The sequence below is a fragment of the Anomaloglossus baeobatrachus genome, chromosome 11 (assembly GCF_048569485.1).
Source record: "Anomaloglossus baeobatrachus isolate aAnoBae1 chromosome 11, aAnoBae1.hap1, whole genome shotgun sequence".
NCBI lineage: Eukaryota > Metazoa > Chordata > Amphibia > Anura > Aromobatidae > Anomaloglossus > Anomaloglossus baeobatrachus.
In genome coordinates, this window is record NC_134363.1 from 148,279,203 (window position 1) to 148,299,000 (window position 19,798).

General features: G+C 51.6%; 1 protein-coding gene across 5 annotated transcripts in view; it reads left to right on the forward strand.

Moving 5' to 3' along the window:
• LOC142256430 (cyclin-dependent kinase 11B-like) overlaps positions 1-19,798 on the forward strand; it is a 186,234-nt gene that overhangs the window by 127,172 nt on the left and 39,264 nt on the right. For all 5 annotated transcript variants that reach the window (XM_075328108.1, XM_075328110.1, XM_075328111.1 and 2 more), the window contains 2 exons: positions 14,761-14,951; positions 15,052-15,142. In XM_075328108.1, coding sequence (XP_075184223.1) covers positions 14,761-14,951; positions 15,052-15,142 — 282 coding nt within the window. The remainder of the gene's footprint in view (positions 1-14,760; positions 14,952-15,051; positions 15,143-19,798) is intronic.

Below are 19,798 nucleotides of genomic sequence, written 5' to 3' on the forward strand. Positions count from 1 at the left end.
CCATAAGCTAGATCTCGTGACAGCGCTTCACCTCTACATTGCCAGGGCGGCTTCTTTCAGGTGAATACACTTACTCATTCCGGATGGTCATCGCAGAGGGCTTCCCACCTCCAAATTCACTTTCTTCAGCGCTCTATTGGGAGACCCAGACGATTGGGGTATAGCTACTGCCCTCCGGAGGCCACACAAAGCACTACACTAAAAAGTGCAAGGCCCCTCCCCTTCTGGCTATACCCCCCCGTGGTATCACGGGTTCTCCAGTTTTCAAGCTTTGTGCGAAGGAGGTCAGACATCCACGCATAGCTCCACAGATTTTAGTCAGCAGTAGCTGCTGACTATTTCGGATGGAAGAAAAGAGGGCCCATATAGGGCTCCCAGCATGCTCCCTTCTCACCCCTGGATGGTGTTGTAAGGTTGAGGTACCTATTGCTGGTACGGAGGCTGGAGCCCACATGCTGCTTTCCTTCCACATCCCCCTGAGGGGCTCTGAGGAAGTGGGATCCTGCCGGCCTCAAAGCTCTGACGCCGGGCTCCATCCACAGACCCATTTGAACCTGCTGGATACGGAGCTGGAGTACCGTTCAGGGACATGGCCCTGCATCATACAGGTACTCTGTGTCCCCGTACACACAGGCACAGCACACTCCAGACTTGCTGGGTGTGCTAGTGCGCCGGGGACAGTAATGGGTTACAGTCACTGCAGCTTTGCTGAGTGACTTTGTGTTTTGGGAACTACCGCGCCGGACGCTCCGGGAGCGGCGGCGCGGCTGGGACTTGTAGTTCGCCGGGGACTGGGCGCCGACCGCGCTTTTACGGCGGCGGCGCTTATAACTCCAGTCCCCGGCTTCTGCGGCCTAGTGCCGCTTCGTTCCCGCCCCCTCCCTGTCACTCAGGGAAGGGGACAGACGCTGAGCAATCAGCAGCGCCGAGGGCTGGAGCCTTTTTTACATGCTCCAGCCCTCTCACTGCACACTGTCGGACGCCGGATTCCCGCTCTGCCTTGGGGGCACGCCCACGGCCCGCCCCTCCTCACACGAGCTGGGGAAGAAGCCGGCAGCCATTACTGCACCGAGATCGGACTTTCAGCACCAAGGCAGGACGGTGGCGATCATACACCCGCTTATAGGCGGGCGGTAAGAGGCACACATAGTGCTGACCACAATATAACTGCAGTGTGTACATGTGTTGTTTTTAACTGCAAGCGACACATCAGCAGCAGGAAAGCAGGTGTGCTAAGGCACAGGCTTTCTAGGCTGCTTGTTTTGCACGACTGAGGTGTTCATTTGTGTTTATGCTGATATGCTATACATTGCACTGTACAGTCGCTAGTCTTAGCTATATTCTCCTGGAATGGCTAGACTACAGCAGCAGAAAACCAAGGGTGCTGGGGCACAGGTTTTTTTTTCTATGCTGCTTGTATTGCATGGGCTGCAGTGTGCATTTGTACTTGTGCTTGTATGCTATACATTGCACTGTATGGTCACTCTTCTGGGCTATATTCCCCTAGATGACTAGTCTACAACAGCAGAAGAGCAGAGGTGCCAGGGCACAGGCTTCTATGCTGCTTGTATTGCATGTGCTGCAGTGTTCATTTGTACTTGTGCTTGTATGCTATACATTGCACTGTAGGGTCACTCTTCTGGGCTATATTCCCCTAGATGACTAGTATACAGCAGCAGAAGAGCAGGGGTGCCAGGGCACAGGCTTCTATGCTGCTTGCATTGCTTGTGCTGCAGTGGTCTTTTGTACTTTATGCCTGTATGCTATACATTGCAATGTACGGTCACCAATCTTGGCTATATACTTCTAGATAGCTAGTCGGCAGCGGCAAAAAAGCAACACAGATTTCAGTGCTGTTTTTACTACATGGGATGCTGTTCATGACACCGTCCCATTGTGTGCATGCTCCCCTGTAGCACGTCGTCTGCCGGGGTCTCTAGCACTTCGTCTGCCGGGGCTCTACTAGTTGTGGCCAAAGAAACCTCCTGTCAACCCTGTCCATGGACAGGGACGGAGTAGTCATAATATAGAGACTTGCACCCATGGGCAATCTACTTGACCAAAAGGCAGCTCTTCAGGGCTTTGATACTGACATCGCTCTCAATCCGGATACACCGGGTGGTAACGCCATACGGAATGATCCTATACCGTCCATCAATGGAAGGTTGGATCTTTCTCCCTCAGCTCCCCCAGTGGAGATAGGAGACGAACAGGAGAAGTTCCTTTTCAGTATCTCACGCAGATATTGAGTATTTTTCTGGCCACGCTGACTTCAGAGAAGCAGTCCAGGAATACCACGCTTACCAGATAAGCGTCTTCTCCAAACGTTTTTAGGATACACGTTATCCCTTTCCCCCTGACGTGGTCAAGCGCTGGACCCAGGGTCCAAAGGTGGATTCTCCAATCTCCAGGCTTGCGTCTAGAGACATAGTTGCACTGGAGATGGGGCTTCACTTAAAGATGCCATTCACAGACAGATGGACTCTGGTTGAAATCTGTCTAGGAGGCTATCGGCGTGTCGGTTGCTCCGGCATCCACAGCCGTATTGGCAACCTAACCTTTTCAGCTGTTCTTGCGCAGCTGACCTTGAGCAGGGACATCTGTACCGCAGAGGCGTCCGTAACCCCGCAATGTCTGCACTGCGGCTTACCCTGTTAATACTGTCCTAAAAGTACAGTCGAGGTTTCGGTCCTTCCCAAGCTCGGCAGGTCCCAATTGTCCTCGTGCAAAAGGGCTACAAAACCTCAGACGGGCGCAGATTCCGGCGGTCTCCTCAGGACTCTCAGCTCTCTCTCTCCCTCTCCGCATCCGCGGTTGATGGCAGACTCCCCCGCCTTTGGCGACATTTAGCTGCCACAGGTCACAGACCGGTGGGTGACGGACATTGTGCTCACGTGCACAGGACAGTGTTCTGTTCTCGTCCTCCGACTCCATTCTTCAGAACGGCCCCACCTCTCCACCGAGCAGATGCCCTGCTGCAGGCGGTGGACGCTCTAAGAGCAGAAGGAGTGGTGATCCCTGTCCCCCCTCAGGAACGAGGGCGAGGGTTTGTACTCCAATCTCTTTGTGGCTCCAAAAAATGGACGGTTCCTTCCGTCCTGTTCTGGTTCTGAAACTGCTCAACGAGCATGCGAACGCCAGGCGGTTCCGGATGGGATCCCTCCGATCCGTCATTGCCTCAATGTCTCGAGGAGACTTCCTTGCCTCAACAGACATCAAAGATGCCTATCTCCACGTGCCAATTGCTACGGAGCACCAACGTTTTCTACGTTTTGTGATAGGAGACGAACATCTTCAGTTCGTAGCTCTGCCATTCAGTCTGGCGACAGCCCCACGGGCGTTCACCAAGGTCATGGCAGCAGTGGTAGCAGTCTTGCACTCTCAGGGACACCCGGTGATCCCGTACTTGGACGATCTACTCGTCAAAGCACCCTCCCTCGAGGCATGCCAACGCAGCCTGAATGTTACGCTGGAGACTCTCCAGACTTTCGGGTGGATCATCAATTTGGCAAGGTCAAATCTGTCTCCGACTCAATCACTAACGTATCTCGGCATGGAGTTTCATACTCTATCAGCCATAGTGAAGCTTCCGCTGAACCAGCAGCGTTCACTGCAGACAGAGGTGCAGTCTCTCCTTCAAGGCCAGTCGCACCCCTTAAGGCGCCTCATGCACTTCCTAAGGAAGATGGTGGCAGCCATCGAGGCAGTTCTCTTTGCGCAGTTTCATCTGCGCCAACGGCAATGGGACATTCTCCGCCAATGGGATGGGCAGTCAACCTCCCTGGACGGGAAGTCTCCCTTTCCCTGACGGCCGAGGACTCTCTGCAATAGTGGCTTATTCCCACCTCATTGTCATAGCCCCCATCCTGGGCGGTGGTCACGACAGATACGAGTCTGTCACAGTGGGGAGCAGTTTGTCTCCGCCACATGGCTCAGGGGACGTGGACTCAGCAGGAGTCCACCCTTCAGATCGATGTGCTGGAAATCGGGGCAGGGTATCTTACCCTATTAGCTTTCCAGAAGTGGCTAGAAAGAGAGCAGATCCGAATCCAGTCGGACATCTCCACAGCGGTGGCATACATCAACCACCAAGGAGGGACACGCAGTCGGCAGCCTTCCAGGAAGTCCGGCGAATCCTCATGTGGGTGGAGGACACAGCATCCACCATATCCGCAGTTCACATCCCGGGCGTAGAAAACTGGGAAGCAGACTTCCTCAGTCGCCAGGGCATGGACGCGGGGGAATGGTCCCTTCACCCGGACGTGTTTCAGGAAATCTGTTGCCGCTGGGGGGTGCCGGACGTCGACCTAATGGCGTCTCGGCACACCAACAAGGTCCCGGCATTTATGGCACGATCGCGCGATCACAGAGCTCTGGCGGCAGACGCCTTAGTGCAAGATTGGTCGCAGTTCCGGCTCACATATGTGTTTCCACCTCTGGCACTCTTGCCCAGAGTACTGCGCAAAAAATCAGATCCGATTGCAGCCGCGTCATACTCGTCGCACCAGACTGGCCGAGGAGATCGTGGTAACCGGATCTGTGGCATCTCACGGTCGGCCGACCGGGGTCACTACCAGACCGACCAGACTTACTGTCTCAAGGGCCGTTTTCTCCATCGGAATTCTGCGGCCCTGAACCTGACTGTGTGGCCTTTGTGTCCTGGATCCTAGCGTCTTCAGGATTATCCCAAGGGGTCGTTGCCACCATGAGACAGGCTAGGAAGCCCACGTCTGCTAAGATCTACCACAGAACGTGGAAGATTTTCTTAATCTGGTGCTCTACTCAGGGAGTGTCTCCCTGGCCATTTGCATTGCCTATTTTTCTTTCCTTCCTACAATAGGAGTTAGAAAAGGGCTTGTCGCTAGACTCCCTCAAAGGGCAAGTCTCAGCACTATCCGTGTTTTTTCAGAAGCGTCTAGCACGTCTTTCTAAGGTGTGCACGTTCCCGCAGGGGGTTTGTCATATCGTACCCCCGTACAAGCGGCCGTTGGATCCATGGGATCTGAACAGGGTTCTAGTTGCTCTCCAGAAGCCGCCTTTCGAGCCTCTGAAGGAAGTTTCCTTTTCTCGCCTGTCACAGAAGGTGGCGTTTCTCGTTGCGATCACATCGCTTCGGCGAGTGTCTGAGCTGGCAGCTCTGTCATCCAAGGCTCCCTTCCTGGTGTTTCACCAGGACAAGGTAGTGCTGCGCATCATTCCGGAGTTTCTCCCTAAGGTCGTATCCTCGTTTCATCTTAATCAGGATATCTCCTTACCGTCCTTTTGCACTCATCCGGTTCACCGGTATGAGAATGATTTACGTTTGCTAGATCTGGTGAGAGCACTCAGAATCTACATTTCCCGCACGGCGCCCATACGCCGTTCCGATGCCCTTGTCGCTGGTACGCGCAAGAGGTTGCAGGCTTCTAAAGCCACCCTGGCTCGATGGATCAAAGAACCAATTCTTGAAGCCTACCGTTCTGCAGGGCTTCCGGTTCTTTCAGGGCTGAAAGCCCATTCAACCAGAGCCGTGGGTGCGTCCTGGGCGCTACGACACCAGGCTTCGGCTCAACAGGTGTGCCAGGCAGCTACCTGGTCGAGTCTGCACACTTTCACCAAACATTATCAGGTGCATACCTATGCTTCGGCGGATGCCAGCTTAGGTAGAAGAGTCCTGCAGGCGGCAGTGACATCCCCGTAGGGGAGGGCTGTTTTGCAGCTCTAACATGAGGTATCTCTTTACCCACCCAGGGACAGCTTTTGGACGTCCCAATCGTCTGGGTCTCCCAATAGAGCGCTGAAGAAGAAGGGAATTTTGTTACTTACCGTAAATTCCTTTTCTTCTAGCTCTTATTGGGAGACCCAGCACCCGCCCTGTTGTCCTTCGGGATTTCTTGGTTGTTTGCGGGTACACATGTTGTTCATGTTGAACGGTTTTTCAGTTCTCCGACGTTATTCGGAGTTAATTTGTTTAAACCAGTTATTGGCTTCCTCCTTCTTGCTTTGGCACTAAAACTGGAGAACCCGTGATACCACGGGGGGGTATAGCCAGAAGGGGAGGGGCCTTGCACTTTTTAGTGTAGTGCTTTGTGTGGCCTCCGGAGGGCAGTAGCTATACCCCAATCGTCTGGGTCTCCCAATAAGAGCTAGAAGAAAAGGAATTTACGGTAAGTAACAAAATTCCCTTCATTGCCTGCTGGATCCAGTCAATCATCTTGGAAGCATACTGGATAAAGGACAGAGCGTGCCCACGCAGGGACACAGCTAACTCCCCTCACATGTTAGGGACCTCCTGGGCTGTCTATCACCAAGACCCTGCCTCGCAGTTATGCAAAGCTGCTACCTTGTCTTCCATTCATACCTTCACAAGATTCTACAGGGTTCACACCACCTACACTTCATCAGATGCGAGCCTGGGCAGAAGGATCCTACAGACTGCTGTGGTCTGAGCTCATACTTAAGGGTGTGCACATGATAGTACCCTTAGGGACTGCTTTAGAACATCCTATTGTCTCTTGTGTTCCCCAATGACGCGATAGAGGAAAGATTTGGTCTACGCACCGTAAAAACTTTCTAGGAGCCTTCACTGGAGGACACAGCACCCGGCCTTCTAGTCAGTCTTCATATGTTCTGCTTTTTAACTACATTACTTCAATATGTTCTTACCTTATTGTTACTTCTTTAGCTGCTTTCTTACTAACTGATCATCTTCATGCCAGTTGGTGGGGTTTCCTACAAGAGAGGAGCTAACTTTTTTTTGCATAATGGCAGCAGCATACACCGATCGTCTTGTGTCACGAAATTAAGGCTCCAAGAAAGAGATTTTGTGGTGAAGAATTTGGCAGAGAATAGAGGCTGAAGAATAGCAGAGGGGATGGGTGGATTAGTCAGGCACCAGAATTGGATAGATTGGAGGGGAGTAAGAGTATTAGAAGGGAGGCCACAGAGCAGGAGGTTACAGTAGTCCAGGCGGGAGACAATGAGGTCATGCACGTGTATATTTCTTCATCGTTCCTTATGGGAGACCCAGACCATGGGTGCACAGCCTCTGCCTCCGGAGGACACACAAAGCACCACACCAAAAAGTGTAGCTCCTCCCTCCCAGCATACACACCCCCTGGACCACCAAATACAGCCAGTTCAATGCTTTGTGTTCAGGAGGCACACATCCACACATGCATTCTCATCTGATTTTCATTTTTGGAAAGTTTTTGAAGAAAAGCGGGTCCAAGCCTGGACTCCCGGCATGTCCCTTCTCACCCCACTGTGTCGGCGGTGTTGTTAAGGTTGATTTCAGGGCTGGAGCCCTTTCATGCCGTGCTCCTTCACCATCCCCTCGGGCTCTGGCTTGAAGTGGGAGCCAACACGGTTCTCCCTGCCTCGCAGGAGACCGGTCTCCATCCGCAGCCCGTATGGATCCTGCTGGACGGAGCGCTCATCCCTCAGGGACATGGCCCTGCGTCTCACAAGCTAAGTACTGAGACGTTATTACCACAGAAAGTGGTCTTTCAGGGGTCCCTTGTACTTATATGTTGGGGAGAGTGTGTTATGTGACTGTGTTAACATTTCCGGACGGTTCTCCAGTTTTCACTGGAGAACCGCGCCGATGGTGCCTGCGCGCTGGCCGCATGTTTAAATCTAGGCCCCGGCTTCGCCTGAGGCCTAGTTTCGATTTCACTGCCCCTGCATGTCAGTCATGCAGAGGGACAGTGCGGCTCCGCCCAGCGGCTGTTCAGCACAGGGAAGGGACACCCCTCACTGAGGAAAGATTCCCTCCCCTGTATACCTCATTTGCCCTCCGGATCCTGCTCTCAGAGTAGGCCCCGCCCCCTCTCCTCGCTCCGGCGCCATTTTACCAGCGTTCTCATGCATGTCTGCATAACCACATTGTGACACTGGGGGCCTGGGCTGGGGGATCTGGAGGGCACAGAGATGTCTCTATGTAAACGGTCTGGCAAGCCACAGCCTCCGGTTGTGGAGCTGCTTATATACTCTGTTTATATACTCTGCTGGGGGTCAATCTGGCCAGAGCCCCCACTTCTGCAGCATGTCTCACATCAGAGCAAGGCTGCAAGGCTGTTCTTAATATGCACTGCATGTAGGCTCGTACTGCCTGTACCGAGCACATAACCACATTGTGATGCCTGCTCTAACATAGTGGTGCCTCAGCCTGGAAGCTCATCCCCAGTGGTCCCTCCGGCTGCTCCGGCTCCGGTGGCTGAACCCCCGGCTTGGGTTGAATCCCTCTCTCCAGGGGACAGCTGTCCCGGACACTGCTGAGCATGCATCAGCCCCCTTCTCAGGGCGCTTCTGCTGCCACGGCTCGCTCAGCAAAGCTCACAGAGGATTCTTCATCTGGTCTCAGACCCCGTCCTCCTAAAATGGAGACGCAGGGTCCCCTTTCCTTCCTCGTCCCGCGGCTCTGATTCACGAGCTGATTCGCAGGACGAGGAGGATGCCTTTACTAGGGGCTCGGACGCTACTCCATGTACCATTTTGTCCGAAGGTGACGCAGATGCTAATCATTTGATTGCGTCCATTATATTTGTACTGGACCTCAATCCGCCTGTATCAGGGGAGCAACCCCCTCTGGCAGAAAAGCATCAGTATACCTTACCTAAGAACACGGGGAGTGTGTTCTTTAACCACTCCAGTTTTTCAGGCCGCTGTGACCAAACCCAGAGCCTGTCCTGACAGACGCTTCCCAAAGCGTGGTTCTGATGACTGTTCCCCTTCCACCAGAGGTGGTCAAGGAGTGGGCTCAATCACCATAGGTGGACCCTCCGGTGTCTAGACTTTCAGCCCGGACAGTTGTATCAGTGGCTGATGGCACCTCTCTAAGGATTCCACCGTCCGCCAGGTTGACCTTCTGGTCAAATCTGTATATGAGGCGGCAGGGGCCTCGTTCTCCCCATCTTTTGCAGCAGTGTGGGCTCTCAAAGCCATCTCTGCTTCTCTAGAGGAGATGCATTCCCTCACCAGGGACTCTATGCCCGAAATGGTTGCCTTAACCTTCAGGCTTCAGCCTTTTCATCCTATGCCCTGTCTGCCATACTGGAGCTCTCACCGCACTGCGGTGGCTTCGGCTAATTCCCTCGCTATCCGCAGGCTCCTGTGGCTTCGAGAGTGAGGCAGATGCTTCTTCAAAGAAGTTCCTTTCTGGGCTCCCTTTTGCTGGTGATAAGGCCGTAATTTAGGTTGATGCAATCTAATCATGCATCCCTCTTAAACTGTCTGCAGTCCAAATTATGAGTCACTCGTGGTAGCATGCATAACCACTATCTTTCACACACACCAGAGAGACGTGCTCAGATATGAATAGAAAGTAAGACTGATTTATTTCCGGAAGTTGTACAAATATATATAACCGGGCGTATTGGCTAGATGCCAAGAATACGTAACACATCTCCTATTGGATAAAGTAGAACAGCTTATTCTGTGATATACAATTTACTGTAATGTGCTTGGTTCCTCATTTATATTAAGCAATGTCAGCATGATTCACTGGTCACAAGAATAGCCCAGACTGTCTGTCTGAGTCTTATGCCAAGAGATATGTGGGGTACAGTTCAAACAACATCTTAAATCTTGTTCTTTATGGATATCTCCATGTAACTCCTATATACTCATAATAATGATAATCTTGTCCATAACAGTTTTGTGCCAGGATGATGATATCTAAGCATGTGGACTGGAAGACGACTCTACATCCCACCTTTGATGTCCCACCATTACCGCCTGAGGACTGAGGAGCATGAGACTCTGAGTGAACCCAACCCTGATAAATATTAGCCAATTAAAGGACTACTGCCACGTTCCCCCTTCCTGAATAACGTGGGCCAGCGGAACATAGCCATGAGGACAGTCTAGAGAATACAATCAGGATCTGGCTTCCTATGCATAGTCTGTTGGGTGGGAAGATTCATCCACAAGGGATGGGGTATCTCGTATGTGAGTGAGGTAACCATCAGCATTAGGACAGATCAATAGACCTGGAAAAGTAAGGAAAGACTTTTTGGCTATCTCCAAAGGGGGGACTGTTATGGACAAGATTATGAATTATTATGAGTATATAGGAGTTACATGGAGATATCCATAAAGAACAAGATTTAAGATGTTGTTTGAACTGTACCCCACATATCTCTTGGCATAAGACTCAGACAGACAGTCTGGGCTATTCTTGTGACCAGTGAATCATGCTGACATTGCTTAATATAAATGAGGAACCAAGCACATTACAGTAAATTGTATATCACAGAATAAGCTGTTCTACTTTATCCAATAGGAGATGTGTTACGTATTCTTGGCATCTAGCCAATACGCCCGGTTATATATATTTGTACAACTTCCGGAAATAAATCAGTCTTACTTTCTATTCATATCTGAGCACGTCTCTCTGGTGTGTGTGAAAGATAGTGGTTATGCATGCTACCACGAGTGACTCATAATTTGGACTGCAGACAGTTTAAGAGGGATGCATGATTAGATTGCATCAACCTAAATTACGGCCTTATCACTGGGACCAGACTATTCGGTGAATAACTGGATGAAATTATTAAGAAAGCGTCTGGCAGGAAGAGTACTTCCATGCCACAAACCAGGAAACCTGTCCAGGGCAGGAACCAGTCGAGGTTTCGTTCCTTTCGTTCCTCCAACTGGTCGTCCTCTAAGCCCTCGGCCTCGTCCACTAACTCATCCAAGGACCGTGGACCAACTGGCGCACGAAGCCGCGTCCTCGAAAGACCGCAGGAGCTGCTGCCACTAAAGCAGCCTCCTCTTGACTATCTGGCCGCGCCAGCAACGTCCTTGGTTGGTGGCAGGCTCTCCCACTTTGGTGACGTGTGGGTTCAACACGTCTCCGATCAGTGGGTGCGGGATACCATCTCCACGGCTACAGGATAGAATTCTATCCAGCCCGCCAAACAGATTTTTTCTGTCAACTCCCCCCCTGCTCCAAGGCCGCCGCCTTCTCACAGGCCGTGGCATCCTTGCAGGCCAACGGAGTAATTGTACCGGTTCCCGACTAGGAACGGTTCTGAGATTTCTACTCAAATCTCTTCCTAGTCCCCGAAAAGGACGGTGCCTTCCGACCTGGATCTCAAGCTTCTCATCCAGCAGTTCAGGTGCGGCATTTCGCATGGAGTCTCTGCGATCAGTCATTACCTCAATGACCCAAGGAGATTTCCTAGCATCCATCGACATCAGAGATGCCTATCTGCATGTGCCAATTGCAGTTTCACACCAGCGTTGGCTACGTTTTGCAATCGGGGAGGAACATTTCCAATCGTGGCTCTTCCCTTGGGGTTAGCCACGACGCCTCGAGTATTCTCAAGGCCATGGCAGCAGTGGTTGCGGTTCTGCACCTCCAGGGGTTGGCAGTGATCCTTTTTTCCTGGACGGCCTTCTAGTCAAGGCTTCATCCAGTGCAGACTGTCAGCGGAGTACCTCGCTCACTCTCGCCACTCTAGCCAATTCGGGTGGCTTGTCTTTCTGTCCAAGTCCACTCTGACTCCGCTCACGTACCCAGGGATGCAATTCAAGACTCTGCCGGCAATTGTGAAGCTGCCCTTAGTCAAACAGCAGTCCCTCCTCTGGCGGTGCGCTCTTTGCTGAGGCCCCGCCGTCGTTCCATCAGGCACCTAATGCAGGTGTTGGGTAAGATGGTGGCGTCAATACAAGCGGTTCCCTTGCCCAGTTCCATCTGCGTTCTCTGCAGCTGGACATTTTCCGCTGTTGGAACAAGCGGACTTCCTCCTTCCACGGGTTGGTGGCTCTGTCGCCACAGACCAGGGGCTCCTTTCTGTGGTGGCTTCGGCCCCTCTCTCTTCAGGGACGCTCCTTCCTGGCTCCGTCCTGGGTGATCCTCACCACGGATGCCAGTCTATCCGGCTGGGGAGCAGGATATCTCCACCACGGAGCGCAGGGCTCTTGGACTTCGGCCGAATCAGCACTCTCGATCAATGTGCTGGAAATCAGAGCTGTGCTTCTAGCTCTCTTAGCCTTTCACCTCCTGTTGGTGGCCAAGCACATTCGAGTCCAGTCAGACAACGCGACAGCGGTTGCCTACATCAACCACCAGGGCGGGACACTCAGCCGCCTGGCAAGATTGGAGGTTCAACGAATCCTTCCGTGGACGGAGGACTCCAAGTCCTCCATATCCGCAGTCCACATCCCAGACGTGGAAAACTGGGAGGCAGATTATCTCAGCCGTCAAACCGTGGACAGAGGCGAGTGGGCTCTGCATCCGGCAGTGTTTCGGTCAATCTGCCGCAAGTGCAGCTCTCCGGACGTGGATCTTTGCTCCCACGATCCTCAGGCTTTTGCAGCAGACGCGCTGGTTCAAGATTGGTCCCAGTTTCGTCTGTCTTACGTGTTTCCCCCTCTAGCTCTTGCCCAGAGTCCTGCGCAAGATCAGAATGGAGGGCCGTCGGGTCATTCTCATTGCTCCAGACTGACCCAGGCGAGCTTGGTACCCTGGCCTTCTCCGTCTGTCCGTAGATGTGCCGTGACATCTCCCGGACCGTCCAGACCTTCTTTCTCAAGGTCCGTCTTTCCGCCAGAATTCTGCGGCTCTCAGATTGACGGCGTGGCTTTTGAGTCCTGGATCTTGACGACTTCTGGTATTCCTCCTGAAGTCATCTCCACTGTGACTCGGGCTCGGAAGTATTCCTTGGCCAAAATCTTTCACAGGACCTGGAAATTTTTCCTGTCCTGGTGTCGCTCTTCCGGCCATGCTTCTTGGCCTTTTTTCCTTGCCGACCCTCCTGTCCCTTCTACAGGCCGGTCTGCAGCTAGGACTATCCCTCAATTCCCTCAAGGGACAGGTCTTGGCTCTGTCAGTGTTGTTCCAGCGGCGTATCGCCCGGCTGGCTCAGGTGTGCTCTTTCATGCAGGGGCGCATCTCACATCTTTCCGCCTTACCGGCGGCCTTTGGAACCCTGGGACCTTAATCCGGTCCTCACGGCTTCTAGAAACCCCCCTTTGAGCCTCTTAGGGCAGTTTCTTTGTCTTGTCTTTCACAGAAAGTGGTTTTTCTAGTGGCCATAACTTCTCTCGGGAGAGTCTCTGATTTGGCTGCACTCTCTTCGGAGTCGCCTTTTTCTTTTGTTTTTTTATCAAGACAAGGTGGTGCTCCGTCCGACTCCGGACTTTCTCCCTAAGGTGGTTTCTCCTTCCACCTTAACCGGGACATTTCCCTGCCTTCCTTTCGGCAGGCTCCTGCTCATCGCTTTGAAAAGGCGTTGCATTCTCTGGATCTGGTGCAGGCGCTCCGGATCTATGTGTTTCGCACCGCTGCTCTTAGGCGGTGCACCTCTCTTCTGTGCTGACCACTGGTCGGCGTAAGGGCCTCTCGGCTTCTAAGCCGCCCTACCTCGTTGGATTGGGTCGGCCTCTTCTGATGCCTACCAGTGTACTCAAGTGCCTCCCCCGCCGGTGATCAAGGCACACTCGACCAGAGCTGTCGGTGCCTCTTGGGCTTTCAGGCACCAGGCTACGGCTCAGCAGGTCTGTCAGGCTGCCACTTGGTGCAGTCTGCATACTTTTTCGAAGCACTACCAAGTGCATGCTCATGCTTCGGGAGATGCGAGCTTGGGCAGACGCATCCTTCAGGCTGCTGTCGCCCATCTGTGAAGTTAGGTTTTGCCTACTTCTCAGTTTTCTGTTTATTCCCACCCATGGACTGCTTTGAGACGTCCCATGGTCTGGGTGTCCCATAAGGAACGATGAAGAAAAAGAGAATTTTGTTTACTTACCATAAATTCTTTTTCTTATAGTTCCGACATGGGAGACCCAGCACCCTCCCTTTGCCTGTTGGCAGTTTTCTTGTTCCGTGTGTTTTCACCGGCTGTTGTTGTAGACAGAGGCTCCGGTTGTTCCGGGTTTTGCTCTGTTTTTACTTGTGGGTGGATGTCCTCCTTCAGCTTTTGCACTGGACTGGCTGTATTTGGTGGTCCAGGGGGTGTGTATGCTGGGAGGGAGGAGCTACACTTTTTGGTGTGGTGCTTTGTGTGTCCTCCGGAGGCAGAGGCTGTGCACCCATGGTCTGGGTCTCCCATGTCGGAACTATAAGAAAAAGAATTTACGGTAAGTAAACAAAATTCCCTTCTTTGCAGATTCTTGCTCAAGGAATGTATGGATCTGGGTAATATTTTTGAGTTGCAGGCGGTGGAAGGGCTTGGATAGGTGGCTTGAATGAGAGAGCAGAGTCAAGGTTTACCCCCAGGCCGCGAGTAGGATTGGGGATAGTGAGCAGCCAGTGACTTTGATGGATAGGTCAGGTGGGGTGGTAGAGTGAGGAGGATGTAAGATGATGAATTCTGTTTTGTCCGTGTTCAGTTTTAGAAATTGAGCAGATAAGGATGAAATAGCAGACAGACATTGTGAGATTTTGGCTAGTGAGGTGCTGTTATGAGTTCCATAGAGCATCAGCATAAAGATGATACTGAAAGATGTAGGACTCTGAGTTGTCCCAGGCTGAAGGTGTAAATGGAGAACAGCAGGGGTCCTAGAATTGAACCTTGAGGGACACCGACAGATAGGGGGCGAGATGAGGAGGTGGTGTGAGAGCAGGAGATGCTGAAAGTCCGGACCATTAGATATGGCGTGATCTGGGATAGGGCTAAGTCTGTGACGCCAAGAGATGAGAGAATCTGTAGCAAGAGGCAATGGTCCACTGTGTCAAAGGCAGAAGACAGGTCCAGGAGGAGGAGAATATTAATTAGGTCTTTAATTTACTATCTGCAGCTTTGTAGAAATAAGAATCTTTTGATTATTTTGCAGTTACAGAGTCCAGATTTGATCATGACTTTGTTGAGAGTGAGGAGGAAGAAGAGGAGGAAGAGGAAGAAGAAATTAAAAATGCCAGCCCACATATAACTGCTCAAACAGAAGGTGATTTTGTCCCCGATTCTCCTGTCATGTCACCTGTTGAGTTGAAGCTTGATTTGCCTAAATATCTTCCCGCGCTACAGGTAAAAAGAAGGGCACACATGTATAATACAATGTTCTTGGTCTGAAATGATCACTTATCTTTTTCTCTTTTTTTTTATATTTTTTTTGTCCTTTAACTAGGGCTGCCGCAGTGTGGAGGAGTTTCAGTGTCTGAATCGGATCGAGGAAGGGACCTATGGGGTTGTGTACAGAGCAAAGGACAAGAAGACGGGTCAGTAAATGTTTTCTTGGTTTTAGAGTTGTAGCATGCTTCTATTAGTTTTTTGGGTTTTTTTTGTTAGCGGTAAGGGTTCGTGCCCACAATCAGGACCCACAGGGCCGTGAGTCTCCTCCGCAGGAGACCACAGCTGCTCGTGTCCACAATCAGGACCTGCAGGGCCATGAGTCTCCTCCGCAGGAGACCACAGCTGCTCGTGCCCACAATCAGGACCCGCCGGGGCGTGAGTCTCCTCCGCAGGAGACCACAGCTGCTCGTGCCCACAATCAGGACCCGCAGGGCATTGAGTCTCCTCCGCAGGAGACCACAGGTGCTCGTACCCACAATCGGGACCCGCAGGGCCGTGAGCCTCCTCCGCAGGAAACCACAGCTGCTCGTGCCCACAATCAGGGTTCGGGGCGCTGTGGTCTCTTGCTTGTGTTCTCCCTATAGAGGATGCTTGCGACTCCACAGCAAAGAATTCACACGCTTGCGGCTTGGAAAGTCGCAGGCCAGTTATTGCTGTGGGCCGTACACGCACAGTGGGCATGGGATTTCTAGAAATCTCATCCACTGTGCTTGTACTGTATAATGCAGCATCTTGGTTGCAGCAAAAGCACGCTGCATCCAAAACGCTGCAAACACTGGTCGTAGGCACATAGCCTTAGAGTAAAATCTGACTTAAGACAAGTGCTGAACGTTTGTGAACCAGTCACGTCTGTGTGCTCGGCCGTGTAGAAGACTGGAACAGCAGCTGCCTACTGGTCACATGCACTAATCTGGTACATCGGACCAGACAAGCTCATTCTAAAATTTTTTTTTTTTTTGCATATAAACCTAAGATATATGTGAAAAAAATGTTCAGTAAGTCATAGGATAACCTTGGTCTTTGTGCACACACCGAAACACACCGACTTAAAATACCATCATGGGAAGTACACTTAGACAATGGAAACTTAGGCTAAACCGTGTAAGATGTCAAAGTGGTCCATCTATAGACTGTATTGTCTAAGTTGACTATTAGTTGATTTGCTTTCCATCAAGGTTCATTACACGATTGGCCGCTCAATTTTTCAGGGTTGTCAATAAATATGCAAGGCACGAAAGACAAATTGACACAGCACAGAAATCAAACCATGGATGACCATAAATTATGTGTAGTAATGAGAAATGACACAGGAAAAAACATTGAACCATCTTTCAGAAATGTATTGGGCTTCTCTCTATTTTTGGTTCCCAGCCGGGTACAAATAGGTAGCTGGGGGTTGGGGGCAGCCCGTAGCTGCCTGCTGTACCTGGCTAGCATACAAAAACATGGCGAAGCCCACATAATTTTATTGGAGGGCAACTCCTGCATACAGTCCTGGATGGAGTATGCTGAGCCTAGTAGTTCTGCAGCTGCTGTCGGTCTGTATGGAGGAGAGCAGACAGCAGCTGCAGAACTACACGGCTCAGCATGCTCCATTCACTAGTGTATGCAAGAGAGCAGACAGCAGCTGCAGTTGTCCATAAATATGCAAGGCACGAAAGACAGGTTTCGTTTTTTTACCTTAGTAAATCAGCCTCAGTGTGTGGGCATATACAGGGGTGAAATAAGTATTGAACACGTCATGAATTTACTAAGTAAGTATATTTTTAAAGAGTGCTTTTGATATGAATTTCTCACAACCCATCCAATTGACACAGGCACAGAAATCAAATCATGGATGTCCATAAATTATGTGTAGTAATGAGAAATGACACAGGAAAAAACATTGAACGCTCTTTGTGAAATGTATTTAATACTTCATACAAAAGTATTCATTGGTGATGAAGCTTAACGGCGCCTCCTGTATGGAGAAACTAATGGCATGCATTGCTCAGGTGGGATTTTGGCCCATTTCCACACAAACACTCAGGCACACTTCAAACCCTGAAAGTCTTGCGGGCTTCTTCTATGAACAGCATGAGTTTTAGTTCCATCCATACATTTTCTATTGGTCTTAGCTCCGGTGATCGTCTCGGCCATTCTTGCTGCTTTTTCTTTCTCTGAAATCAATTGAGAATTCCCTTATATGTGTGTTTGGGATCATTGTCTTGCTGAAATATCCATCCTAGTTTCATCTTATTCATCTCTGTAGATGGCAGCAGATTTTTATTAGGAATGCCTCACATTTGTCCCTTCATCCTTCCTTCAATTATATGACATTTGCCAGTGCCATGAGCTGAAAAACAGCCCAATACTATGATGTTCCCACCTCCAAGCTTCACTGTTGGTATAGTGATTTTGGGGTGATTTGCCTTTTGGCCTCCAAACATGGTGTGTATTATGGCAGCCAAAGAGTTAAATTTTAGTCTCATCTGACCCAACTATATTCTCCCAGCATTTCACAGACTTGTCTAAATGTTGTTGAGCAAACTTTAAACACACTTGAACCTGCTCTTTTATTCAGCAATGGAGTCTTGGCGGTGAGCGTGCATACGGGGCATTGAGGGGGAGTGCATTACTTATTGGGGTTTTCTTTATCGTTCCTTTGGGAGACCCAGACCATGGGTGTTTAGCTTCTGCCTCAGGAGGACACACAAAGTACTACACTAAAAAGTGTAGCTCCTCCCTCTGAGCTTATACACCCCCTGGTGAGCAGACCCAGCCAGTTTATCGCTTTGTGTTCAGGAGGCATACATCCACACATGCATTCTCATATGATTTTTTCCCTTTTGGAATGAGTTTGAAGAACTGTGGGTCCACGTCTGGACCCCCGGCATGTCCCTTCTCACCCCACTGTGTCGGCGGTGTTGTAAGGTTGATTTCCTAGGCTGGAGCCTTACATGCCGTGCTCCTTCACCATCCCTCCTGGGCTCTGGCTTGAAGTGGGAGCCAGCACGGTCTCCATGCCTGGCAGGAGACCGGTCTCCATCCGCAGCCCTTCAGGACCCTGCTGGACCGGAGCACTCATCCCCAGGGACATGGCCCTGCGTCTCAGCAGCTAAGTACCTGAGACGTTTATATTTGGGGGTCCCCGTGCTTTATTGTTGGGGGAGAGTGTGCTTATTGTATTTTCTGACATTTCCGGCGGGTTCTCTAGCTGTCGCCCGAGAACCGCGCCGATGGTGCCTGCGCGTCGGCCTCGCTGCTCAAATTTAGGCCCCGGCTTCGCCGGAGGCCTAGTTTCGTTTCACTGCCCTAGCATGTCACTCATGCAGAGGGACAGCGCGGCTCCTCCCGGCGGCCGTTCTGCACAGGGGAGGGACACTCCCCACTGCTGTGCGTGTCTCCTCCCCTGTAGGTCTCTATGGCTCTCCAGATCCCGCTCTTCATGCAAGTCCCGCCCCCTCTCTTCGCTCCGGCGGCCATTTTGTCAGAGTTCTCTCAGCGTTGGTCTGCGTTCTGCATCCCTGCTGAGGTGCTGTGTTTGGGGGTCCGGGCTTCGGGATCTGGAGGGCACACAACACCGCTCTGCACAGCACAGCGGTCTGGTAAGCCACAACCGGCTCTGGTTGTGGACCTCTGATATACTCTCTGGGGTTCATTCTCTGGCAGAGCCCTCACTCCAGCAGCATGTCTCACACGAGGAGCAAGGCTCCAAAGCTTTACTCTGTATACGCTGCATTTAAGCTCCTGCTGCCTGAACCGAGCACTTATCCACATTGTGATGCCTGATCTAGCTTGGCAGTGCCACAGCCTGGAGTCTCTCCCCCAGTGGTCTCTCAGGCTGCTCCTGCTCCTGTGGCTGAGCCCCCGGCCTGGGTAGAATCCTTTTCTAGGTCTATCTCCCAGTCTTTTGCTGAGTCCATGGGACTTCTGTCCAGGACTTTGCTGAATATGCATCAGCCCCCCTCACAGGGTGCCTCTGCTGCTAGGGCTCTCTCAGGACCGGAGCTCACAGAGGATTCATCATCAGGTCCCAGACCCCGTCCTCCTAAGAGGAGACGCAGGGTTTCCTCTCCCTCCTCATTCCACGGCTCTGATTCAAGAGCGGACTCGCAGGATGAGGAGGATGCCTTTACAGGGGGCTCGGAGGCTAACTCCATGTACCCCATTGATCTGTCCGAAAGTGACTCAGATCTTAGTGACTTGATTGCTTCCATTAATTCTGTTCTGGATCTTAATCCGCCAGTATCAGAAGACCAACCCTCTCTGGCAGAAAAGCACCAGTTTACCTCGCCTAAGAGGGCAAAGAGTGTGTTCTTTAACCACTCCAGTTTTCAGGCCGCTGTGTCCAAGCCCAGGGCCTGTCCTGACAAACGCTTCCCGAAGCGTGGTTCTGATGACTGTTTTCCCTTTCCACCTGAGGTGGTCAAGGAGTGGGCTCAGTCCCCAAAGGTAGACCCCCCCGGTGTCTAGGCTCTCAGCCCGGACTGTTGTGTCGGTGGCTGATGGCACCTCCCTTAAGGATTCCACTGACCGCCAGATTGACCTTCTGGCCAAATCCGTATATGAAGCGGCGCGGGCCTCGTTTTCCCCGACTTTTGCAGCAGTGTGGGCTCTCAAGGCCATATCTGCTTCTCTAGAGGAGATGCATTCCCTCTCCAGGGAATCTATGCCCGAAATGGTTGCCTTGACTTCCCAAGCTTCAGCTTTTTCATCCTATGCCATGTCTGCCATGCTGGAGGCTTCTCACCGCACTGCGGTGGCTTCGGCTAATTCCCTCGCTATCCGCAGGATCTTGTGGTTTCGAGAGTGGAAGGCAG